This window comes from Pimephales promelas, chromosome 6, assembly GCF_988280905.1.
Source record: "Pimephales promelas chromosome 6, fPimPro1.hap1.1, whole genome shotgun sequence".
Lineage (NCBI taxonomy): Eukaryota > Metazoa > Chordata > Actinopteri > Cypriniformes > Leuciscidae > Pimephales > Pimephales promelas.
Window position 1 is genome coordinate 9,922,717 of NC_142774.1, and position 26,714 is coordinate 9,949,430.

General features: G+C 35.8%; 1 protein-coding gene across 1 annotated transcript in view; it reads left to right on the forward strand.

Moving 5' to 3' along the window:
- The window catches only part of fbxo41 (F-box protein 41), a 48,118-nt gene that overhangs the window by 15,404 nt on the left and 6,000 nt on the right, over nucleotides 1-26,714 (forward strand). The window contains exons 3-11 of the mRNA XM_039689140.2: nucleotides 5,537-5,744; nucleotides 8,095-8,168; nucleotides 15,441-15,796; nucleotides 19,622-19,857; nucleotides 21,931-22,046; nucleotides 23,433-23,585; nucleotides 24,147-24,242; nucleotides 24,458-24,576; nucleotides 26,152-26,310. Coding sequence (XP_039545074.2) covers nucleotides 5,537-5,744; nucleotides 8,095-8,168; nucleotides 15,441-15,796; nucleotides 19,622-19,857; nucleotides 21,931-22,046; nucleotides 23,433-23,585; nucleotides 24,147-24,242; nucleotides 24,458-24,576; nucleotides 26,152-26,310 — 1,517 coding nt within the window. The remainder of the gene's footprint in view (nucleotides 1-5,536; nucleotides 5,745-8,094; nucleotides 8,169-15,440; nucleotides 15,797-19,621; nucleotides 19,858-21,930; nucleotides 22,047-23,432; nucleotides 23,586-24,146; nucleotides 24,243-24,457; nucleotides 24,577-26,151; nucleotides 26,311-26,714) is intronic.

Consider the following 26,714-nt stretch of genomic DNA (forward strand, 5'->3'; position numbering starts at 1 on the left):
AATGGGAACCAAATGGTTCAAGGTCCAAAAGACAGTTTCAGTGCTAATTGCAAACTGTTCAGAGGGCTTAAAACGATTCCAGACGATGAATAAGTATCTTATCAAGCCTTGCTCTGTTCTGTGATGCACATTCGTGACTCTCCTGTTCGAACTCGTTCATCAAAATGAAAGAATATTTTCCAGAGTCATTTCGTTTGTTGAATCAATCAAATGACACGAACAAAGATTAGTTCATTTTGATGATAAACGAGTTTGAACAGGAGAGTCACGAATGCGCAACACAGAACAGAGCAATGCGAGCATTTAAGCTTATAAAACCTTGAACCGTTTGGTTCCCATTGAAGTTTTCATCAAAAACCTTAATTTCTTTTCGAATGAAGAAAGAATGACGTGGATATCTTGAATGATGGGAGGGGGGGATAATCAGCATTTTTTTTTTTTTTTTAAAGTGAGCTACTCCTTTAACAAATATGTTGCATACTGTACACTATATCATATCATTTTTTAAATATGCAATATAGAAAATATATTGATTTCACAATGTAAAAACATGTATGTACACAATGAGTCCAATGTATCAAAGTAGTAACTTCAATGTAAGTACATAGTATTTAAAGCCACTTAATATAAAGTGGGACCCAACTTTCATATTCACTCATTGCATCTGTACTAATTTCATTTTATTCTGTATTATGCAACCAATATTCCATAACACCTTGTATTAGTCATCTCACCTTATGTGAATATAATCTGAATGGATTTTTTATGAGTAAAAATGTTCTTTAAAACTCCTGGAGCACTATTCATCCATTCTTTGTTGTAGCAATACAAAAGCATTATTATCTAAAGACCTACTGTATCCGAGAGCCAACCAATAGTTGTTCCCATGGAAACTAGTCCAGAAACCAGTCTGTATTCATTGAAAGATCAAGGTTTCTTTTGAATAATATTCTATTCCTTCTTTTTTAGAATTCTTTGAATACAAGCTGAACCTATACCAGCTGCAGTGGTGCCTTGCACGGTTGAGCAGCACCACCATAGAATCTGGTCCCTCAGACCCCAAAGTGCAACATTTGGTTTTGGAAGTAAAAGTCCCAGGCATTTTCTCCATAGGGGAATTGATATTGAATGATAGGCAGACTTACTCTCAGCAATAAAAAAAAAAAAAAAAAAAAAAAAAAAAAAAACATCCCCTGCTGTCTGATAACCACTGCTACAAATGCATAACTGGATTTTTTTTTTGATTAGCCACATCATGAGAACAGCATATGCTTTTGAACAGGCATTAGAAATGGCTACTACCCCGTTGGAGTCCAAGCAAAACTGGTTTCTGGAAGGACTGTATCTTGCACAACACTGGCAACATCACATCAGAGCAGTTTTAATCCTTTGCTTTTAGATAAGGGCTGTGTGGCAGTAACCCGGCACAGAGGTTATCACACACTCTGTCAGTTTCACTCAGACTGAGTTCTGTCTTACCAGGAGGATGACCTCGAGTTGAGATATTATTCAATTGTTATTTGTTCATAGAAGTTTGTGCATATTATAGAAATATTAGTTCAATAGCAGACGCAAACTAGTATGGAAGCTTGTTTCTGCCATAGAATGAAAAATATAAAAGGTAATTTCTGACTTTTTTTCTCACAATTGCGAGTTTACTTCTCGCAATTCTGACATTATTTCTGAATTGCGAGATGGAAAGTCAGAATTGCGAGATATAAAGTCAGAATTGCGTGATATAAAGTCGCAATTGCGACATATTAAGTCAGAATTGCAAGTTATAAAGTCAGAATTGCGAGAAAAAAAGTCAGAATTGTGTGATATAAAGTCAGAATTGCGTGATATAAAGTTGCAATTGCGAGATATAAAGTCAGAATTGCGAGTTATAAACTATTCTGAGGGGGAAAAAAGTTAGTCTTTTTTTTCCCTTTAGATTTGGCCTGATAACTCGCAATTGCGAGTTTAAATCTCACAATTCTGAGAAAAGATGTCAGAATTTCGACATATAAACTCGCAATTATGTGTTATGAAGTCAGAATTGTGAGATGTAAACTCGCAATTGTGAGAAAAAAAGTCAGAATTGTGAGATAAAAAGTCGCAATTCTGTCTTTTTTTTCTTAGAATTCTGACTTTATATCTCACAATTCTGACTTTATATCTCACAATTCTGATAACACGCAATTGCGACTTTATATCACGCAATTCTGACTTTATAACTCGCAATTGCGACTTTATATCACGCAATTCTGACTTTTTATCTCGCAATTCTGAGAAATAAAGTCAGAATTGCGAGATATAAACTCGCAATTGTGAGATAAAAAGTCACAATTATTTATTTTATTTTAAATTCAGTGGCGGAAACAAGCTTCCATAAACTAGAGCACTTTCTAACGGCCGGACATAGAATTTCCACAGTGTGAATCTGAAAGCCAGGCTGCCTCTCTCAGCATGCCTTGCTGGTAACATTTTGTAATTTAGATATCAGCTTATTAGGCTGGTGGTTTAATTTGTATTCATGTTCCCCAGTGAGAATGATTCAGTCAGCTCCAAGACTGTAAGCCACACTAGGAGAGTTTTAATGAAGGCAGACTGCAGGAGAAATACTAAAATACATTGTGTTACTTTGGTTATTTAATTGTGCTTGCTTGATTATGTCACTTGTGTTCTCTTTAAACCTATACATATTGCTGGCATTTTGCCTTTTTTAAAAGGGACAATGTAGTAATTTCTCCCATCTAGTGGTGAAATTGTATTTTGCATTGTGCTCTCCAGCACCTAGCTTTTTTTTTGTTTTGTTATTTCAAACAAACTGAAACTTGACACAATGTTATAGTATGAATTACTGACTGTGAAACTTGCCGGAGCAGTGATGAGCGCCTCTGCTGCTTTCAGTTACGTCACGCTGGCTCTGAACGAAAACGCGTTGTGGAAACGCAATGGCCTAATACTTTTTGTACCTTATAGTTTTTCCATGGACCTACCCGTCCCATGCATACGTATATAAAATAATAAATTCTTTGTTTACGAGAATAAGTCAGATCCACCATTACACCATTGAGGACATATTTATGAATAAAAATATTGATTTTAGATTATACATTTTTACATTTAAAATTTTTGTCTGACAACTTTTGTCTTTTTAGATTCGTTTTAAAGGGATAGTTCACCCAAAAAGAAAATTCTGTCATCATTTACTCACCCTCAAGTTGTGCCAACCCTGTATGAATTTCTTTCTTCTGCTGAACACAAAAGTAGATATTTTGAAGTTAACTAAACAGTTGAAGACCATTTACTTCCATAGTATGAAAAAAAAAAATACTATGGAAGTCAATGGGGTCCATCAACTGTTTGGTTAACTTCAAAATATCTTCTGCTTCTAAGGGATAGTTCACCCAAAAATGAAAATTAAGTCATTTATTACCGGAGGAGCCTACCTGTATAAGATGAAGTGCTGACATTGCTTCTACCGGCTATGTCAGTACGTCATCTTATACAGTAGGTAGCTTACTTCTTATTGGCTACTGTTGTGTTTTGGTGTTTTGATCTGATCAACTTTCAGCAGCGTTTCTCAGAAATCGCTTAGTTTAATTCTTACAACCTTGTAAATGTTAAAAACAATAAGAAGTAAAGAACATATTTCAATTCTGCTCTTTTTTTTTCTTTCACTGTGCCTTTTTGTCCCTGAATTTTTCACTACTGATCATGACACAAGTCTTGGTTTGCTGATGATTTGCTGATGAATTGTTGCACTAGTGAAACATACTGGAACCAATAATACTAATGTGATGTAAACCAGATCCATGAATTATAAAAAGGCTGCACTGCAGACTACAGTCTGTCTGACATGATAATTGAATAGAGCCTGATCTTTATCATTGTTATTTACTTAAAAGATCATTTGAGATTGCACAATTACATAAATGCCAGCGAGATCACATTTACGCACATTCATTTTCCTGCTTTATGAAATGCCGCTTTTAATTTTCCTGGATATTTAAACCTTCTTTCTTGAGCGCAGGAACTATTGCATGTTCCCTTTGTCCTGTGACGTAAGTTGTTTGCAACCTATATTAATGAACTACTCAAGATTTGTTGGCGTATGAATATGAAAAGTCCAACTGTGTGAGGATCTGCAAGAGTGTGAGAGAAGCTTAGAATAGCTGAGGTGATGGTGTCGACAGAGGCGCAAGCCAGTGTTTATGTGTACAGAGACATTTCCTACACAGAGATAACCGCTGTCGTGCTTTCATTGGCTGTACGCACACTCCAGGGATTTGCAGAATTCTGGAGGAGATAAACAAGTATGAGAAAAGGGACAAATGAGAGGCAGAAGGTGGTATCAGATTCCCCCTTCCCATTTCCCAAGGTGTGACCGCTTTAAATTTAGATGGCCTGTTAGTCCTTTAAAGAGGACCTGTTATGCATTTTTACTAGAGCCCGACCGATAAAGGATTTTGAAGGCCGATACCGATACAAATATTTTTGGGTTTTAAAATCCGATATCCCGATATATCGGCCGATATTTTATTTATTTATTTGTTTATTTTTTAAACTGGACATGATAGTCACAAATTTTGTCATGCTTATTTGAGTTAAGAGAACTGATGTGGATGTTCTTTTAATTGTTATTCAAGAAATGTATGTATCGTGACCAACTCAACGAGTGTTGCCAACAGGAACGGTGTAGAGTGCCCTCTGGTGGACAAACTATACAGACATGGTTCAAGCGTGTTTCGTCCGTTTTTATTTTATTTTTGAAATATTCATTTATCGGCCATTATAACTGCCGATACCGATAGTTTGGAAAATGCCTAATATCGGCCGATAATATCGGTCTGCCGATATATCGGTCTGGCTCTAATTTTGCAACTTTCTTTAGTGTGTAATGTTGCTGTTTGGGTATTAAAATGTCGACAAAGTTAAGCACAAAGTCAAACTCCAAAGGGAGTTATTCTCAATATCAGTGCACACTGTTTCTGAACTTCCCAAAAACACCTCGATTGTAGTCTTGAGTTTTAATTATTAAATAATTATTCAATAAATAATTATCACCCAAGACATACGCAGAAAAAGGGGGTGAGGCCTGTTTGAGTTTGGTTAGTAGTTGTTGAAACCCGCAGTTATGGTAAAGGGCTTGACATTTCTGAAACACGCATTCGAAGTGGTTGACCAATCACAACACAATGATCCAGCTGACCAATCAGAGAACATTGCGCTTTTCAGAATGAGGGGCTTCATGCGTAACTAACAGACTGGAAATAGACGTGCTGCAATAAGTAAAATATGTGATAAATTAGTTTAGGCATGAACACCTATTCAGGTAGACCCCCAAAAACAAAATCAAGCCTGTAAATGAGCATAATATAAATATATGAAGGAAACACTGTTGGTAGGGGCATATATATGCCATACTAATCCGCCATATATTTAGTTACACACTCAATACTCCTTAACACATTGATCAAACTGACAAGCTATCACTGAGTTCTCTAATAGTAACTCTCACACATTTCTTTCTCATTTCCTCCTCACTCAGAGAGGTGTCCCAGATCGATCAGTTCCTGCAGGAAACAGCTGCGCGTGAAGCCAATGCTAAACTGCGTCTTCAGCAGTTCATCGAGGAGCTGTTGGACCGGGCCGACCGTGCTGAAAAACAGCTCCAGATTATCAGCAGCTGTGCCACCACCCCCAACGGCAGCCTGGGACACTGCAGTCTGCAAGGATCCAAACATAATGGACGACAGGTACGGTAACTGAGAGAAAGAGACAAAAGAAAACTTGGCATTGGAACGATCAGAGATTACATCTGTATTTGAAGAGTTCAGATGCAAAAGCCTCTAAATGCCATTTGAAATTTTCTTCTTTAATGACAATTTTCATCAAACTTGTATATTTAAGTTCAGTGATTTCACTTAAATGGCAATGATAATTAACTATTAATTGTTATTTAAGTGAAATTACTGAACTTAAATGTACAAGTTTGATTAAAAAAATCGTCATTAAAGAAGAAAATTTCAAATGGCATTTAGAGGCTTTTGCATCTGAACTCTTCATTTGTAGTCATTTAAGCATATTGTGATGTGACTGGGCATTTTATCAATGGAAATCAATCTTTTTGAATCACTAGCTGTTTCCATATCTACTTAGAATTATGATTTGATCCTAAAAAGCTGTTAAAAACTCAAATCAATATATTGATTGCAAATTGTGAATTATATATATCGGACCCATTCGCATGCGGTCTGCGAATCTCCATAGGAAATGAATGACTTCCGGTCGTTTCGGAGACGTTTCCGAGCTGATTTCAACTGCCAGTGTGAAGGCGGCGTAACACCTCACCCTGCTCTGACATACAGTAATTGGGGTGCTCCTTTGTCACCATGGAAACAGCAATCTACATTTGTCATTCACTCATATTGTATTGCATGCAGTACTGTTGACTTAGCTTGAGTTCACACACAGCCCGTGTTCCCAAATGCCAGCCACAGCCTTCCAGTCTCCTACTATCTGGAGAGGAAGTACTCTCAGTGATGTCAGAAGAAGGGAGCAGTGTTTCAGGAGCATGCATGCTGTGATTCAGGACATTTGGCCTAAATTAGAGCGTACTCATGCAAGGTTATGACAACAGGAAAAAGACAGAAGGAAAGCAAGCAAGAAAGAAAAAGATGCAGGTTGTTCTTGTCTCAAGCATTTCCCACAATCCCAGCCAGCCTTTCTGTGCATTGCTCGGGAAATCAATAGTGCTGCTTTTCCTTTCAGCCCAATTTCTGCGGGCACTGCGCCCAGTGTGTGTTTGTTTGGCCTGTCTGTGCTATGGCACCTTGCTTGGCCCATATTTCCTCTGGCGTATCACCTAACCAGCTAGAGCAGTTATTTAAAGGCACAGTTTTCCTATTTCCTGCACGAGGAATACCTACGTCTGAGGAATAAAAGTCATTAGTAGTTGATCAATGTTTTTTTTAGAGCAGAACGCTTTTTTTCCTAAAACACCTGAAGTACTATTTTCAGAATTTAACGGGGAAATCAATGTAGGCCAGGCTGCTTTCACTATAAAATGCATATTTCACTTTTTTAGATCCTACAATTGTGAATAAGCCCTTAAATGTAATTGTTATTATAATGTTGGTAACACTTTACAACAGCGTCCATTAGTTTACATTAATTAACTACCTTAGGTAAAATGAACTAGGAATGAACAATACTTCAGCATTTATTCATTTTAGAAATATTAATTTTAACATTTACTTATATGTTATTAAAATCAGAGGTTAACATTAGTCAATGCACTGTGAACTAACATTAGCAAACAATGAACGAATTTTTATTAACTAACATTAACAAAGATTAATAAATACTGTAACAAATGGTTTGCTCGTTGGTAGTTCATGTTATTTAATGAACCCTTTTGTAAAGTGTTACCAAAATGTTTAATTTACATAGAATGGCTGAACACTATTTTAGACTATATTTTCTCTAAAAATTATAAAGCAAGAAATGTGCATTACCCTTTGACAGGGCTTTCAGTGGGTTTGTGAAACTGACACAAACGATCAGGTTAGCATGATTGTCAGGAAACAGTTTGGTGTAATTTCACCAATTATTTGGCCTGGTTGAGTCTTTCAGCATGGCACAAAACCGGAGGTTGCACCAGGAGGATTGCCCATTAATTAGTGTACGGCAAGCCTATTAGCATAGAAGTAGCTAAATGACAAAATAGTAATTAGCAAATTGAGTAATCAGTAATGCAAAGCAACCTGCTGTTATTTTGTACTTTTGTTGTTTTGAGAGTTTTGAAACATATTATCAGTGTTGACCCAGACTAAACCTAGTCATAAAGCATGAATAGTGATGCTAAAGATGTAAGTTCTGACATAAATATCATGTTTTTTTTTTCCATGTACTGTGTCTCTCTGAGGCTGCTCTTAGTGTTATACCCTATAACTCTTTGTCTACTTATATATATATATTTATATATATATATATATACCTGCTGATGTTGACCTGCAGTCTCTCAGATGTGTTCAGGGAAATTTTGGAGCATCTTTCTCTCTCATACACACACTCTGAATTGATTTCTCTCTCTTTCTCTCATAGAGAAATTCCAGTATCTCTGGGCCATCCAGGGGAATGTACCAAGTGTCCGATCGACGTTCCTCCCCCAGCACTGCGTAAGTGTCGGGACAGCAGAATTCTGCATGACTTCACAAATATATGAATGTTTTCTCATCAGCCAAATTTTCTTAGAGTTATTATGCATTTTTAAACTTGTATATTAATGTGTTTATAATTTAATAATATATACTTAAAAATATATATATATATATATAATTAAATAATATAATTATATAATATATAATATATATATATATATATATATATATATATATATATATATATATATATATATATATATATATATAAATTTATTTATTTATATATAAATAATATATAAAATAATATAATTCAATCATTTTTATTTATTAATTAATCTACATATTATGGGGGGGGGGGGCAATGGAATACTTCACAATATTGTCAATGTAGTTGTGTTTTATTTCTGAATGAATTTGTCTTTTTCAACAAATCGGTTGAATGACTGATTCAGTGACTCATCATAAAGACAGTCACTTGTTGCCAAAATGTCTGTTTTATTTACCTTATTTTTAACATAAAGGGTAGTTTGTAACTTGAACTTGTCGAGACCTCCGATCTCACAACTTCTAGTTATTTTAGCTGTACAAAAATGGTCCATTATGCTGCTTTGCATTATTTTCTTATATTGCCATATATTGTGTTGTATTAATATTTTGTGTATTTTTGACCTCAAATTGGAGATATTTACCTGTACCGACTTAACAAACAGATTTTGCGCACATTCACAGAAAATAGCTTACTTCTGCAATCTGCATTGCAAAATAAGGTGCTAAGCTCAATGGAAATGTAGTTTTGCTTCAAACTTTGAAGTATTATATCTAAGATTTGGCACCAGCTATTTTGTAGATATGTCTTAAATTCGGCAGAGCAGCAAGTTTATGTCTTTTATCTGCTGTGAGCCATGGGTATGTTGGAGTCAGCCTGGTTTGGGATGTGTCTAGGGAAAATCACTAGATTGTTGCATTTGCCTCAGGGTTAAACCAGTCTGTAATCTCTCAGCCATGCAGAAGATATGTGAAAAGGGCTGTGTGTGGGAAACTAAAGTGCCTTAAAGGACAAGGCCGAAAACAACCAGTACACAAGGCTCTACAAGGATAGCGTTGAAAACATTAGTTTAAACTCTGCTTCCTTGGATAGTCTTGTCTTTTTGTGTTGTATTGAAAGCATGTAAGTGTCAGGTCAACAGAGTGGATACCAAATGTCCCCGTAATAGTAAAACCTAAAACTAAGGTATAGATCACCAAAAAAATTACATGAAACTAACTAAATAAAATCAAGTTTATTTTATTTTTTTTGTGAGGGTTCATTTTTAGGCAAATAAACTTCTCAAGAAACACGGAGAGAACCACTAAAATAGACAATAAAGGACAAAGGAACAACTGAAACTGAGAACTATAGACCATTTTGCAAGATGTAAATAAAACTGGTCCAGAAGCACTTCCTGTTTCAGTTTTTTAACACTACATAAAAGCTGGGATAAAATACAACCAACAGAACATATAAAACTGAATCAAAAAGTTAAAAAAACATCTTTAAGATTTTTTCTTTACATGTGAAATAAAGAAAACAGTTACAAACTGAAACAGGAAGTGTTTCTGGACCAGTGTTGTTTACATCTTGCAAAATGGTCTATACACACAAACACTAGGGACTAAACAAAATAATTAACAAGACACAGGTGAGACACATGAGTGAAAATCAAAAACCATGACAACAGAAGAGCATGGACAAATAAAACACTGGAAACTGAACTGAGAGTTCATTCTGAACTGTAACAAGCCTTCACATGCTTGTAGAACTTTATAACACGTATCACCTGACCTTCGATTTTGACTTGCTGTGCAGATCGATCAGTGTATGACATCTAAGTACCGCAAAAGCATTTTGAAAGCATACAGAACTTTATTTATCCTAATTAGGACATGGCGTTAACGCAGCATAGAAGACATGACAATAATATTGTTTTCAGTTTTATAAAAAAAACTCTTGTTTGATAAGACTAACATTTTTGTGAGCCATTGTTTTTAAGATTTAATATTAATCTGAGATTTTCTCAACTTGTCAATATGCATAAGTAATATGCATCACAAACACATTACTCTCGTTTTTATTTTTAGTTCATCATTCATTTATGTGATTCCCTGTAAAATCCCATAACTTAACCTTTGTGCAGATGCTTGTTTAACTAGTTTCTGATCTGTGAGTGAGACAGCAACGTCCATCTGTTGTGTGCGTGCATTTGATTCATTTGGTGCTCTGAGGGAAGGAAGGAGCGTGGGTTTGACCGGAGTCTGATGTCCCTAAATTGACATCACAGACCCCAGAGGTCTTCCTACTGAATCAGACGGGAGCGGATTGAAATGATCACTGCTGTTCCCTCATTATGGCATAACCACCATCATCCATCTGTGTCACTTATAAAGACATTAAATAGACAAGTGTGGTACTATACTTTTATTTGGGCAGGCATTAAATTAAAAGTGACAGTAAAGACTTTTATATTATTACAAATGATTTTTATTTCAAATAAATGATGTTATTTTTGTTCATCAAATAATCCTGAATCCTGTCATGGTTTCCACAAAAATATTTCAGAACAGCTGTTTTCAACATTAAAAATAAGAACTTTTTCTTGAGGACCAAATCAGCATTTTAGACTGATCTCGAATTTGGATATTGAAAATTCAGCTATATATCACAGGAATAAAATACATTTTAAAATATGTTCAAATAGAAAACGGCTGTATTTTTGATCAAATAAATCCAGTCTTTATGAGAATAAGAGGCTTCTTTAAAAACCATTAAAAACCCAAACTTCTGAATAGTTGTGTATATACCCATTATATTACCCTTTATATACCCAATGTTATTAATATGCTAATTCATAAAGAGAAAATCTGACATAGCGATAATTCAAATACATTACATTTGAGCAAAGCACTATTGACATTACAAAATGTGTTTTTAAAAGTCATATATAAATTGTTTGTTTTATTGTATCAAATTTAAAGAGATAGTTTGCCCTAGTTTTAAATATTTGTCATAATTTACTCATCCTCATGTTGTTCCAAACCTGTATGAGTTTCTTTTTCTGATAAACACAAAGGAAGATATTTTTAATAATGTCGGTAACCAGACAGTTGATGACACCCATTGAATTCCATAGTATGGGAAAAAAAAAATACTATGGATGTCAATGGGTGTCGTCAACTATCAGGTTACCGACATTATTCAAAATATCTTCCTTTGTGTTTATCAGAAAAAGAAACTCATACAGGTTTGGGACAACATGAGGATGATGATGATGATGATGAGTAATGGGTCAACTATTCATTTAAGCCTATTCCTGCCCTATGGTCCTCAGCAGTCCATTTTGCAAATAGAGTTTGTAAATCTGCTTAAGGTTGACTTCAGACGTAGACGTCTTTAGCCATCGCATACTCTGTTTTTTTAAGCATCTCTATTTTTGGCTTCAAATAAAAGGCACAAATATGCATTTGAAGTAAGTGGTGCTGAAACATTACGAAAACAATATAATACAATACAGAGGCTGCACTATTCCTTAAAGTTCTTCTGAATTTAATTTTTTATGTCAGAAACTTTACATTTACATTCGTTTTAGCCTTTACTTTTGAACAAATGAATGGCTTTTGATATCCCTGCCAAAGCCAGCCATGCATTACACATTTCCACTGTGTAAACATTTTAATGTGTCCCAGCTTGGTTTCCAGTGGGTTGTTTGCTCTTCAGTCCACTGTAAAATAGAAGTAATCCTGTCATTGTAGTCAGTTGCCTACAGCAGAGCCTACAGTCACTATTGGCTGCAGTAGCACAGTATCTCTTTAAGTCTCAGTGTTGGCTTTTGAATTGTAACATCTGGAGGGTGACTAAATGTCTGGCTGGAATCCCCAGTGGAAATTCTGTCCCTGCTAAGCCTTGGAGGAGAACATTCCTTATCCTTACCCACAATTCCATGCATATGCCCTAACTGTTCCCTTTTTAGTGATTTCTCTTGCAATGATTAAGGAGAGTTCTTGTGCAGTGGATATTGTTCAGAAGTGTCATACTCAATTAAACTGAAATGAAGTTGCATATGTCTTGAAGGTAAAAAGGAATCAGGAATAATGCATTGACATTGACTAAATTTAGTCGTCTAATTGAGTCACAGCTTGTTCAGATAATTTGCTTTCAACTATCAGACTTAAAATGTCAAAGTGGCTCTTTTCTATACAGTATAAAGGTATGATAATTGCCTCTTATAAGAGCTACTGGTAGGTGAGTTTAAAATGCTGTTTTTTTTTTTTTTTCTTTTGGTCATGTCTGTACCAGGATTGATACTGGTAGCTAATCAAAAAAAGAAAAGAAGAGGAAGAAGTGCATGACACCCTTAAAAGTGTTGATTTAGTGTTGTGTACCCAGCGCTTGGTGTTTAAAAGAATCCTCCGAGGAGTGTTTTGATAGAAAACAACTGAGAGTCACGATTTAATGTGAAATTAAGGAAATAACCCATTACTCATTCAGGCTTAAAATAATAGAGTTCGCAGAGTCTCTCATTTCTAAATTAGTGGGTGTGTGTTTGTGTGTATTATAGGAAGTCTGTCTAGACAGATCTGAGCATATTCCCTGGTTAACTCTCACTGTTCTTTTTACACACTCTGAACACAAACCTTGTATCGAACCATACAATGGGTGCAAAACATGCATTAAATCAGAGTCTCATCTCCCATTCCCTTTAAAATCCAGTTGCACTCGTGCCATGGCAGATTCGCTATTTACATGGAGTAATTTGCAAGTGGAAACACTGAACTCTTCTCCAGAGAAGAAACGGATCTGCCCATCTACGGCACAAGCGGGATTCCACCATATCTTTATGTACACAATAATAATCTTTACATTGTAAACCTTTTATTTTTAATATTTGGCATGTTTATGTGCAGCTGCGCATCCTTGTGTGTTTGCGCGATGTGAACCTGCCTATTGGTGCATATCACTAATAGAGCCAGACCGATATATCAGCAGACCGATATTATCGGCCGGTATTAGGCATTTTCCAAACTATCGGTATCGGCAGTTATAATGGCCGATAAATGAATATTTCAAAAATAACATAAAAACAGACGAAACACGCTTGAACCATGTCATGAGTGTTGGAGTTGTATGGTTTGTCCACCAGAGGGCACTCTACACCGTTCCTGTTGGCAACACTCGTTGAATTGTTCACGATACATACATTGCTTGAATAACAATTAAAATATCATCCCCATCAGTTCTCTTAACTCAAATAAGCATGACAAAATTTGTGACTATCATGTCCAGTTTAACCCTTGTGCTGCATTAGATTTTTAACACCGTTGAGTGCATTAAGGACCAAAAATGGCCACATATTAAACATTGCCTAAAATATTATATATTATTATTATTTTCCACTTTTACTAAGTTAAATTTTTTTAACCAGCATCAGTCCTCATCATAACTACCAAAAATGTATTCAATTTCAGGATTTTAACCCTTTACACTCTAAAAAATGCTGGGTTGTTTTAACCCAACTTTGGGTCAAATATGGACTAACCCAGCCGTTGGGTTAAATTTTTACATTACATTTTTAACCCAACATTTCGGGGTTGTCCATATTTGACCCAAAATTGGGTTAAAACAACCCAGCATTTTTTAGAGTGTAATTACCAGTTTTGTTTGCGAAACCATCGATTTGTATAAGAGGAAAAAACACAAAAATTCAATTATTTTCAATAAACTAAATGCAAAGAGAAAACTTTAGATTTGGATTATCACAGTCCCACTTTGCAAAAAATCCCACTTAGCGCGTTAGAGACCAAAAATGGCCACCTATTAAACATTGCCTATTGCCTAAAATAAGGTGCATTTCCACCCATAGGGAATAAATATGTAGTGACGTCATCTGGTGGAATACACTATATAATGCAAATATAATGCTTTTGCTTCAAAATGAAAGGATGTTTGTGCAAAAATCATGTTTCATGTATTACTGACAGCCTCAGATTTAAACAACGTTTTAATGGGTTTCAATGGGCCATTTTTGGTCTTTATGGTGCTGAGTGTTACTATTTGATCTACACAGTGTGTGTTATACATATTTTGCAAAATGGGATCACATTTTTTACATGTATCCAAAAAGTCACAATTTTGCCAAATTTCATACCATTTGCATTAAAACAGCCAAAATGGTCAAAGAAATTAAACTGCAAAAGACCAAAAATGTCCCTAATGCAGCATAAGGGTTAAAAAAATAAATAAAAAAATAAATAGAATATCGGCCGATATATTGGAATATCCGATTTTAAAACCCAAAAATATTTGTATCGGTATCGGCCTTCAAAATCCTTTATCGGTCGGGCTCTAATCACTAACACGCTCTTTAAATAACAAAAAAAATATTGCGCCATTGGCTTTAGACCAGGTTTCAGTCGGTCAATGGCGCAGTCTATTTCAGTTGCCTTAAAATAGCAACGCACCAACAATGCGCCTGAACACACCTCGTTCACACCTCGTTTTCAGACCATGGGCCCACAAATTTAGTATTTAAACAACGTGGCGCAGGACATAAAAAAGATAATTTTTTTGGGCTGAAACTAGAAAAAAAACACTTGCGTTGCGCCGGATATATGATAGGGCCCTATATATTATAACAAATCCCTGCAAAGAGTGCTAGAAATGTGATAGAAATGTTAAAGCCACAGACATGTGGACATCAAAACATGCAATCTCAGAGAGGGAGTTTAAACTTTTATTTTGGAATAGTTCTATGTTTGGTCATCACTTCCACTTCCGTAATTCCTTTCATGAATTCCTGCAAATTATGTGATGTTAAGTGATGACGTCACTTTGTTGGCCAAAACGCGGAAGTGAGTTAGCATTTAGCACTACCGGTTCCCTCGCTCTAAAGTCTATGGGATTTTTGAATGGGTTTTTGCTAAATCGCCTGAAATAAAGTCACCTTAAACACACAGTTATAACCTGCTTGTGGTTTTTTTTTAACCTTTATTGTGTTTATATAGGCTTCAAAATGTATACATTTGGATTAACTTGTAAAGATTATCTTGATAGACAAATCGTGTAAGGGTCACGACTCTTTGTTAAACACAGATTTTATTTTTTGCGATTTTCCAAAAGTCTATGGGGAAAATGCATAGCTTTTCGATCGAGGGAACCCATGCGACCCACAGCTTCCGAGTTGACCTACAAAGTGACGTCATCACTTTGGCACTCTATTGTGCCTGATGCTTCCCTTTTGTGGTTTTGTTAAACAGTGCATCGGGACGAGGAAAGTCTGTGTCCCAGGGTTCAGGAGGTTACGACAGTGACAGTGTGGACCTCCATGCTTTGGAGGACTGCCCCGATGCTCAATACTACCACGTCCAGTGCCGACTCGGGGAGGGAGGCGGAGGAGGAGCATACGAAAGGACAGGTGCTTCCCGGAGCTGGGGTCTCCGCAAACAGGCCATCCAGAACTGGCAGCGTCGGCCATACCGGAACAGCACGGAGGGAGAGGAGGGTGACGTGTCTGACGTAGGATCCCGCACCACAGAGTCTGAGGCTGAAATGTGGGAGCAAGACAGGAGAGCAGAGCACGGGGGCAACCGTGGAGGATACAGACTAGCTACAGGTGCGTCATTGACCTGCGTGGGCAGGACGAGGATATAGAAACTTAATATTTTGTATGGTTTTTAAATGTTGGTGGAAGAGCATGGTTCATTTCCCAGGGAAACCAATTCCAAATGCATAAATGTGAATGTAATTTTCTGCTTGTAAATCATTTGAAACATAATTTGGGGCAGAAACTGGCTCTGTAGCAAATGCTGCCATGGTTGCAAATGTCCTTTAACAGTATGTGTGTTTGTGAGTTAACAGTTTGTAGAGCGGTTTGTCAGGGCCGTGGCCACTCTCCAAATAATGGTCATGTATAGTCAGGTCAGAGGACCAGGACGCCGGCTGAGAGAAATTAGGTCATATGAGCAAACTGCCGTCAGGAACACAGACCAGAGAGCAGTTAGAGAGCGTGTGTCATGGAGTAATGAGCACAGTTTTCCACCTACTAACTCCAGGTCATTGTGGGAAGAGTGAAATGAGTAACCAATAGTCTATATATGCTACCATACATTATCACACCACATTCAGAGTGTGGCTTAAGGCCATGACACATTGATTAAGGCTCATTTATGCTGTTCAGGGGTGCGTTTCCCAAAAGCATCGTCAGCCAACTTTAGTTGCAAGTTCTGTTGTTTTCAGCAAAGTTCATCGAGTCTGTGTTTCCCGAAACCATCGTTCCAACGAACTTTCGCTAATAGCATCGCAAACTCTCGAGCTGTGGTTAGAAGCATAGTTTCTTGTTTTTATGTGGAGTTAATAAATCCTTATCTTGAGGAAAATAAGCAAGCTGACATTATGTAGAATCTATATCTTTTATTACTATTTGATTCAAATGTAATTTATGTCTCTTGGTTTGTCAAGAGATTTAAAGCACCATTTTGAGTATGTGCCCTAGTTACGTAAGAATGAGGATTGATTCTGGAAATAAAGCTAAAATATTCTAACATTATTCAATCTCAAACGGATTAATTAAAAGAAGTTATTACACCACCACCTGTGTGATGTGCTTGAATGACTAATTTGTGACAGGAAAACAGTCGTGACTAGCTAGATGATTTCTTCAGATGCATATGGTTATTAAGCAGCATGTCGACTGTGTCACCTCTACTTTGTTCAGCTGTGGCAGAAATGTAATTATCAATCTGTAGGGGGCACCAGTAGGCCTGCTCACATCATAATGATCATTTTAAGGGAGTTAATTATAATTATAGGCAAGTAGAAGATTTCTTTATTCTATCGTGACTGAAGCCAATATATTTGAACCACATCATATGCCATCCATACCAATGTCAGCGCCAACCTAAAAAGTTTTAACTGAGAGTACAAGGGATGTATTCTGTGAATTTGTTTAAGTACACTTGTTTTGTGTTTAAATAAATGAATAAGTAAATGAATGTAATACAATACAAAATATTTTACACATTTGGATGTCAGTTCAGTACATATATATTTTTTTTAATTAAAAATAGTTATTGTTGTGCCATTTGTTTCATTTTTTTCATTAATAAGAACACTTTATAAACATTTTTTAAAAATGTTTTCTGAACATTTTTTCTCTGGAGCAAACAATGTGGGATCAAGCTGCCTGCATCAATTGATAAAAAAAAAACAATAATCTTTTCCCATTCCATTATTTAAAGGGGTAGTTCACCCATAAATGACAATTCTTTCATCATTTACTCGTTTCTTTCTTCTGCTGAACATAAAATAAGTTATTGAAGAATATGGGTGACCAAATAGTTGATGAAATGGAGGACAAATACTGGAAGTCAATGGGGCCCATCAACTGTTTGGTTTCTGAAACTACAAAAAAAAAAAAAAAAAAAAAAAAAAAAACCTCATACAGGTTTGGATCAACTTGAGGGTGAGTAAATAATGACAGAATCAAACCAAACAGTTGATGGGCCCTATTGACTTCCATAGTATCGTTTCTCCATACCATCAACTGTTTGCTCACCTATATTCTTCAATAACTTCTTTTGTGTTCAGCAGAAGAAAGAAACGAATAAATGATGACATAATTATCATTTTTGGGTGAACTATACCTTTAAGTGCAGAATCGTTTCGAGTTTAAATGCATATATTTATGTATTTTAAAAGAATATATTTTATATTCATTTTTCATTATTTGATAATTTTCGAAAATATTTGTAAACAAATAAATGTTTAATAGTAGTATAATTTATAATTAAATAATTTATAATTATGCTCTGTTCTTATTTTATTTTATTTTTTTAAAAGAATATTGTTACATTTCTATATGGATTGGGGTGAAGTCGCCTGTTAGGTTTATCCCCTAATGAAGTCATATTTTTCCGTCCCACCATTTAAGCGCAGACTTGTTTAGAGATTAAATGCCATTAACAAAATACCTGTTGGATTATGGATAATGGATTATTTCTTCTTCTTTTTTTACACATTTAAATGAACACATTTTAAATACTACTAATAATTTAAATACTTAAATACTAATATAATGTAGTACCCTTTATTCCACTAATTCTTTACAAATTACATTTTTGGGATTTGTTATTCATTTTGTTAAAGCTGCAGTCCATAGCTTTTTTGGGGTTAAAAATTATCCAACATACATATTTGAGAAAATACATAAAGCGGTAAGCTTGTAATATTGTCTTTAATTCCAGTGGTACTGGTTGATTTCCACGTGAGATTCGAGCATGTCTTTGCATCATTACGTCACATCTGTACACATAAAGATGGAGTCTCATCAGCTAGTATAAGCTATATTGCATGAGAGGATGTTGGAGGTGGATATTTATAGCCTTTTCTCACAGCACTTGATATAATTAAACCTATCAATTTGATGGCGGATCCAGAAAGGCTCAAACGTGACAACAGATTCACACGCTGTAAAATACAAAAGACTTCAACCGGACCCATGCGAAAACAAGGATACATATCGGCAGGACATTACATGTAGTCACTCAATTCTGACATTGTTAACAATAATCATTTGAGAACAAAGTATAATTTGCACGGTTTTGCGTGATATGATAACTTATAAGCGATTGTTAGATTTAATCAGCGCGATGTCAGAACCAGAACACCATTGTGTTCATCCACGTTGTGCGGTGTCCAAGTACAACTCACTTAAAGTTGATAATTGCGCGCATGACTGCAATTGCAGATTTCGAACAAAGAAGAAAAACGCTGGACTGCAGCTTTACTTACAAATTAAAAATTGTGTAATAATTTCAGAAATCAAGACATTTTTCTCTGCAGCAAACATTATGTGATGAACTTGCCTGCACCCACTGATCCAGAGTCATCTTTTCCCATCTTACTGCTAGGTGATGTTTGGTTTTGGACCAGCAGTCATGGTTAGTTTATCCCAAGAGAATCCCCCATTGCTAGCATTTGGATATAACTGTATCATTCAGTATACACATCAAACCCATGTCATGCCCAGGAGAATGTCAAGCTCCATTCTGTTAGCACCATTAGATTTGAGAGCCTGTTTGAGTCACAACTTTTGGCAGATTTGTGGATGACTCAGGAGACCTATGTCTGTCGAACTGGAGCTGCGAGCTAGAAATGGCCTGCCGATGGTATGGTTTTGGAAGATGTTCAGCATTGAGACAAGAGGCTCATAACTGTCCTTTTTATTTGATTGTGGCGCCACCATATGGACATACATGGAGTCAGTTAAATTCACCTCAAAATGAAATATATATATATATATATTTCCTATTCTCATGTGTTATGAAAACCATGTGATTTTCTAATTGCTAAATGTCTGCTCTTTATATGCAGGGAAGCTGAATGGTGACTACAGTTGTCAAGCAAGTCTTCCTTGATCTCTCATTCTTCCTGTCACCAGGTCGCTCTGAAGGGGGATACAAGCACTGCCGCCATGAGAAAAGCCCCTCTAAATTCAACGAGGTGATCAGTCCTGAGGTGCTGAAGATGCGTGCCGCTCTCTTCTGTATCTTTACCTACCTGGATACAAAGACACTCCTGCGGACGGCCGAGGTGTGCCGGGATTGGAAGTTTGTGGCTCGTCACCCAGCGGTTTGGACCAGAGTTCTGCTGGAGAACGCTCGCATCTCCTCAAAGGTTTTTAACATCATTCACACTAACATGCATACAGTAGTGCTCTTGTTAGATTTGGGCACTGACCGCCCACTTTTTTTTTTAGAAGCCTGAATATATAATATACAGAATATATTTCTTATTTATTTTCTTTGTGGCCATTTCAGAAAGTTATTCAATAAAGCTATCTAAGCCAATCAGCCCTGACAATATTATGAATGACAACATTACAGCATTATAATTGAATTGGATTCAAATTGATAAACTGCTAATGAATGAACTATTAAGTCGTTTTCACTGTGAATGTTGAAATGAAATCTGTCTAGATTTCCATTTTTCAATGTTTTTTTTTCTTCTTCTGTATATTATGCTCTAATACTATAACATGACATTAAAGCATGCATTTAATTCCTAAACTTCTTGTGAAAAATGTATTTCATCTTACTTATAATAACCTTGGAGCTAATGGTAAGTCTGTCTTAAATGTTTAAGACACTATTGTTAAAATAACTTGATCTATTTTGCAGAAATAGCTATCAGTAGATTAACAACTTCAAAGTAAAAAGGTCCTTCCTAAAATACAGCAGTACATTTTGAACTAATTGTTAACTAAATAAAATAATAATATGGATGGCCTGCATTTTAGTTAAAAAAGGTAAAGCTTTAAAGGAAGAAAAGAACTATAGATGGATATTGCTCAGTAAAAGATTGAGAGTTAACTGACACAAGGTGTTCTGTATGAAGTTAATTCAGGGAACTGGCTTATAAAAGGAATATTTAAATAAATGTAATAGTATAGAAAGATATTAGGGGCACAGTGAATTTTTTTAATAGATTTAATAAAAAATCAAAAAAAAAATTTTTTTTTTTTTTACACATTTAGCTATAAAAATATTAATCTTTATATACACTGAACAAAATTAAAACACAAAACAGAGATATTTAACACTCAAAGCTGAAATAAACCATCTTTATTCAATACTCCTGGGTGACTTCCAACATTTAGTACAGAATGTAAAACAAGTCTTCACTTTTCTCTGCCTTTTATTAACAATACATGAACATGAATACATGGGTGACAGGCAGCAGTAACAAATATACATAATTAGCAATGACCAATGAGTCACGTTATTGCTTGGATTTAAATCAGGACGTTTTACATACAATAAAAGCAAGGATGTTAACAAAAAAATCAGTCAATATACTGGCAAATTAGTGATATTTTCACAGTTATGGTCTTGTCAATAGCTGTCAACATTGAAAATAAGTGAGATTTCCCAGAATCCACCCCCAAAATAAGGGATTTTTTTTTCTTTTACACGATTCTTACCCTCAAACTTTAAAATAAAGCACTAATCATTAAAAGTCTAAAGAGTTTATAACTAGCGTACATATGTGTGAGAGACAGTCATTTAAAATATATATTTATATATCATAGAGAATGTTTAAAAAATCTAATATCAGCTTATGAGGGAAACCGACGGGCTTTGGGGAAACGGAGGGAGTTAGTTGTGCTTCGGAGGCGGAGTGCAGGAGATGATTGGGAGAGGTCTGTGCACCTTTATCGATCAGAGTGTGCGCTGACACGGAGTAAAGTCTTTATGCTCGAGCACGGCAAAAATGATGCGTTGGGTGGATGAACATCTTCAAGCCGAATCTGTCCCAGCTTGTACGTCTCACACAGTCAAATTGTAAAAATACGGGATATTTTATGGAAAATACTAAAATGGAAAGACTGCGGGAAAAGAGCTAAAATACGTGAGAAACCCGGAAAAAACCCGGTGAGGGTTGACAGCTATGCTGGTCTTGAAAAAAAGTGGTCTCAAGTACTACAACACTACACAGGTGTGCCTTAGGCTTGCCACAATAAAAGGCCACTCTAAAATGAGGTGGAAAAAAAAAAGAGAGAGAAAAAAAAAATTGGTGATTGTGGCCTGTGGAATGTTGTCCCACTCTTCAATGGCTTTGTGAAGTTGCTGGATATTCCCTTGAATGTGATGTTAACAGCGTAGCATCTCCTGCCCACGTATTTTGTGACTGCTGAAAGTCCTGAAAAAGGCCAAGCTCTAACTCTTGTTTCTCATCATGTTTGTTTAGTTCTTGAGCACTGTGTCTCAGTGGTGCACACAGACGCATTCCCTCATCCTCCAGAACCTCAAACCCCGGCAGAGGGGGAAAAAGGAAACAAAGGAGGAATATCTGAAGAGCACACGGTAACACGGTCTCCCTCTGCGCCTGCTGTTTACTGTACCATACTCACCCTGCTGTTTGAGTGGCTACTGCCTTCCCACAGCTCCACACCTCCTCTTTTTTACCTTTTGCACTCTTCCCTGATCCTCTCATCACTCTTTCACACCAAACAGATACACACTCACTCGCTCACACAGTCTGACACTTGTGAAGTGCTTGTTCAGTGATCCAGCGTGAGAAGGGAACAGAATGAGCTGCCTGTTAATTGTTCTGCTAAACCACCTCAGAGTGCCAGTCAAAAACCTCATGAAAGAAAATCGTCCGAATTTGAATATTTGGTGGATTGAAAGGGTCGGTTCACCCCACCCAAAATGGAAATTCTGTCATAAGTGCCATTATTTACTCACCCTCTTGTCCTTTCAAACCCGTAACCTGATTTTCTCAACACAAAGGAAGATATTGAATGAAATCTGAGAGACCTGTTTATATGCGCTGATCAATGTTAATATGTGAATAATATACAAATATTTACAAATATATACAAATATGATACAAATATTTATTGGTTTTAAAATCCGATATTCCGATATATCGGCCGATATTTCTTTTTTTAAATTATTATTTCAGAAACGCGCAACAAATTGTAAAACTGGACATGATAGTCACAAATTTTGTCATGCTTATTTGAGTCAAGAGAACTGATGTGGATGTTCTTTTAATTGTTATTCAAGCAATGTATGTCTCGTGACCCACTCAACGAGTGTTGCCAACGGGGACTATGTAGAGTGCCCTCTGGTGGACAAACTATACAACTCCAACACTCATGACATGGTTCAAGCGTGTTTCCTCCGTTTTTTATTTTATTTTTGAAATATTCATTTATCGGCCATTATAACTGCCGATACCGATAGTTTGGAAAATGCCTAATATCGGCCGATAATATTGGCCTGCCGATATATCGGTCTGGCTCTAATGTGAATAAAAGCTTAAATCATATAAAGCGATTGTTGTGTTCTGAAGGTTAACTAAAGTTTTGTGGGTTTTAATGACATGAGGGAGAGTAAATAATGGAAGAATTTTCATTTGCTCCGCATCCGCTCATGTGGGTCACCAGATTGAGGACAATTCACACTTGACAGAAACAAGCTTAATTGACAATGGAAAGTCTTACAGTATAAGTTGATCAACTAATGTAAAGCAGGAAGACTGTTTTTTTTTTTTATGTTAAACGAGACAACCCATTCATAAAACATTTGTTAACTGCCGTCAAATGAAAGATAATCATAATGATTGCGGGAAATGGCACCCCAGGATAATAAAGTCAGGAGGACTGTCTTAACTTTAGTAAGACATCTGGTGATTGTAGTCATGAACTGAATTATGAATGGATTATTTCTTTTTTTGTTTAGTGGCTGTCTTGAGGAGGGTTTGGAGGCTTTGTTGAAAGCTACCGGCAGTAATCTGCTCATCCTGAAGGTGTCTCATTGTCCAAATCTGTTGACTGATCGCTCTCTGTGGCTGGCGAGCTGTTATTGCAGGGCACTACAGGCTGTCACATACAGGTTGGTCCACAAGAGAACACTGTTTAGTATACCACCACATCCTTTTAGTGTACTATTTTGATTCTGATCGGTTAATTGTAAAATTTCACAGTCAGATATTGTTTGTATTTTGACCATTAAACTGTATAAATGGCCACTGTACATAGGAGACACATTTACTACATAGGCCCACCTGTAATGAAAAATCATATCATGGCAGTCGTTAATTGGATGATGTATTAAGGATGCAAAAATCCTTTTATTTTACTTTACTTGCATATAATTTAGCTTAAAGTTTCTCGAGGATCACTGTAGTTTTGTGAGCAAACATAAATGCATTGAAATCAAAATTTGATCCCATATTTTTCTCCCTGTACTTTCATGGTTTTGACTTCGAGCTAATAAAATTCATACATATATTAGCCATAAAGCTTTTATAATTATCTCCAAAGGGCAGTGCAGGCCAGAGTAGAAATAAACATGTTAATTAATGTATTTGGTTGCTTAGTTCCTGTTGGGAGGTCAAAACAGGTATTGCATAGGCAGAGAAAAAAAAAACCTCAGATATTAATGATGTTTTAGGAGTGCGACAGACCCTGTTGGACAGGAGGTTATCTGGGCATTAGGAGCTGGTTGCAGAGACATCATCTCACTACAGGTGGCGCCTTTGCATCCATGGTAAGATCGAAATGCACCGTAATTTGTTTCAAAAAAATTTGTTGATTTTGGTTACAATTTGTTGTTCTACATGGCTTGATAGATTAAATATGATATAAATTTAAATGCAGCATTTACTTTCATTTTTGTGCATTTCATTTAAGTATTTGACATTAGAATTTATTTTTTTTAAAGTTTAATGTAAATAATTTCAAATGTATATTGTCTTTGTGCAGTCAGCAGCCAGCACGCTTCAGTAACAGGTGCTTGCAGACCATTGGCAGATGCTGGCCACACCTGCGAGCTTTGGGTGTGGGGGGCGCTGGCTGTGGCATACAGGGATTGGCTTCTTTGGGTGAGTGAGAATTTTTTTTTTTAATTAATATTTTTATTAAGCAAGGACACACTAAATTGATTAAAGGTGCACTAACGGTGTAATATTGACAACTAGCGGTTGGGTTCTGTAGTCCAAATTTTTCCCCGCTCTACCTCCATAAAGATTGATCGCCAGATTGAGGACTTGACACAAACAGTATAAGTTGACAGCTAATGTATACATTTGCAATGTTTTTATTTCCGTATGGTAGAATTTGTGATCTCAGTTCGTTTGCTGGTGACCATCACTGTGTTGTCCAAGAACTGGCAACCCAGGGTGTCGAACTACTATTGGGTAAATTGGCAGGGGGTAAAAAATCGAATATAGCATTTTTCCTACATGTCTGCAAACATTTTATGGTATTTTTATGCTTTAGTGCAGTCAATAACATAGATAATCTTCATAATTTGGTAACTTTCTATTCATTAAGAATCATGAAAAAATATATCACACTTTCCACAAAAATATTAAGCATAGCAACTATTTTCAACATTGATATTAATAATAAGAAATGTTTAGCATATTAGAATGATTTCTGAAGGGTCTTGTGGAACTGACGAACTGACGACTGGAGTAATGATGTAAAAATGTGAATGTAAAAATATATAAAAATAAAATACAGTTATACACAATGATACTGTTTTTACTTTATTTTTGATCAAATAAATGTAGCCATATATATATATATATATATATATATATATATATATATATATATATATATATATATATATATATATATATATATATATATATATATACAGTATATTCACATACTGCATGTACCTGTATATGTAGTCATTTTAAACATATATATTTGTAAAATACTTATGCTTTGGATTTAGGGCTGTGCTCTAATTTAGCACCATCATTTCTAAAAATAATTAGTATACTAACCATACAGATCAGCATTATGAGGCAACATCACTCAACCCTATTATCTATCTAGCATAGACAAGAACTTGTTGTTCACATTGAAAACTGGGACAAATAGACACTAGGAACGACACTTTTAACATGCTTCTGGAGGCATATTGTACTATAAATAAATGTTTTGAAGAAGGAAAGAGACATTTTCTGTTATGCATTCTGTTTTTAACCCACTTTACTGTACCATTTCATTTACATATAATGGTTTTGACCTTTCTAAATCACAAGGTTTCATCTGAACTTTACATAGAGCACTCAGAAGACTGAATCAGGATGAAAAACAGAATGGTTTTTGAATTTGTAATTTTACTTGTTTTCTCAAAACCATCTTACAGTTATTTTGTTCCAGTCTGGTTCAAAATGACAAAGCACTATAAACACTTGAAATTTGTTCATATTACATGTGCACTATATTAGGGATGTTTTTCTCTTCTCGTGCCCTCCTAAACATAGTTCTCATGTAGTATGTAGCCTTTTTTACGATGAATAGAATATTCATTATTTCGGGTGAACTATTCCTTAAACATCATCAGTAATGCAGCCGTCTACCTGTTTGGCAATAGACATTCTTTGTTGCGTTCTCCACAAAGACTGTAATAACTATCTTTGTGTGCATATCTTCAGCAAGGAACTGCATGCGGCTGCAGGTGCTTGAGTTGGACCACGTCAGTGAGATAAATCAGGAAGTGGCTGCTGAGATGTGCCGAGAGGGACTGAAGGGTCTGGAGATGCTTGTGCTCACCTCCACACCTGTTACTCCTAAAGCCCTGCTTCACTTCAATAGTGAGTCCACACTCACTGATTCAGATTCTGATTCATTAATATTTAGTATTTTAGTGAACAATTATAGTTCTATTTGTGCATAGTTACTAATGGTATCTAAATGAAAGCCTGATGTAAAAAGAAGAGCTATTAAATCATGCTTTATTAAAATAAATTATTTAGATTTTTAATAATCAGCATTTAAAGTGCCCCTATTATTAAAGGAGTAGTTCACTTTAAAAAAAAAAAAAAAAAAAACTTTTGCTAATAATTTACTCACCCACATGCCATCCAAGATGTCCATTTCTTTCTTTCTTCAGTCGAAAATAAATTAAGGTTTTTGATGACAACATTCCAGAATTTTTCTCCATATAATGCACTTTACTGGTAGCCTAACGGTTCAAGGTCCAAAAGACAGTTTCAGT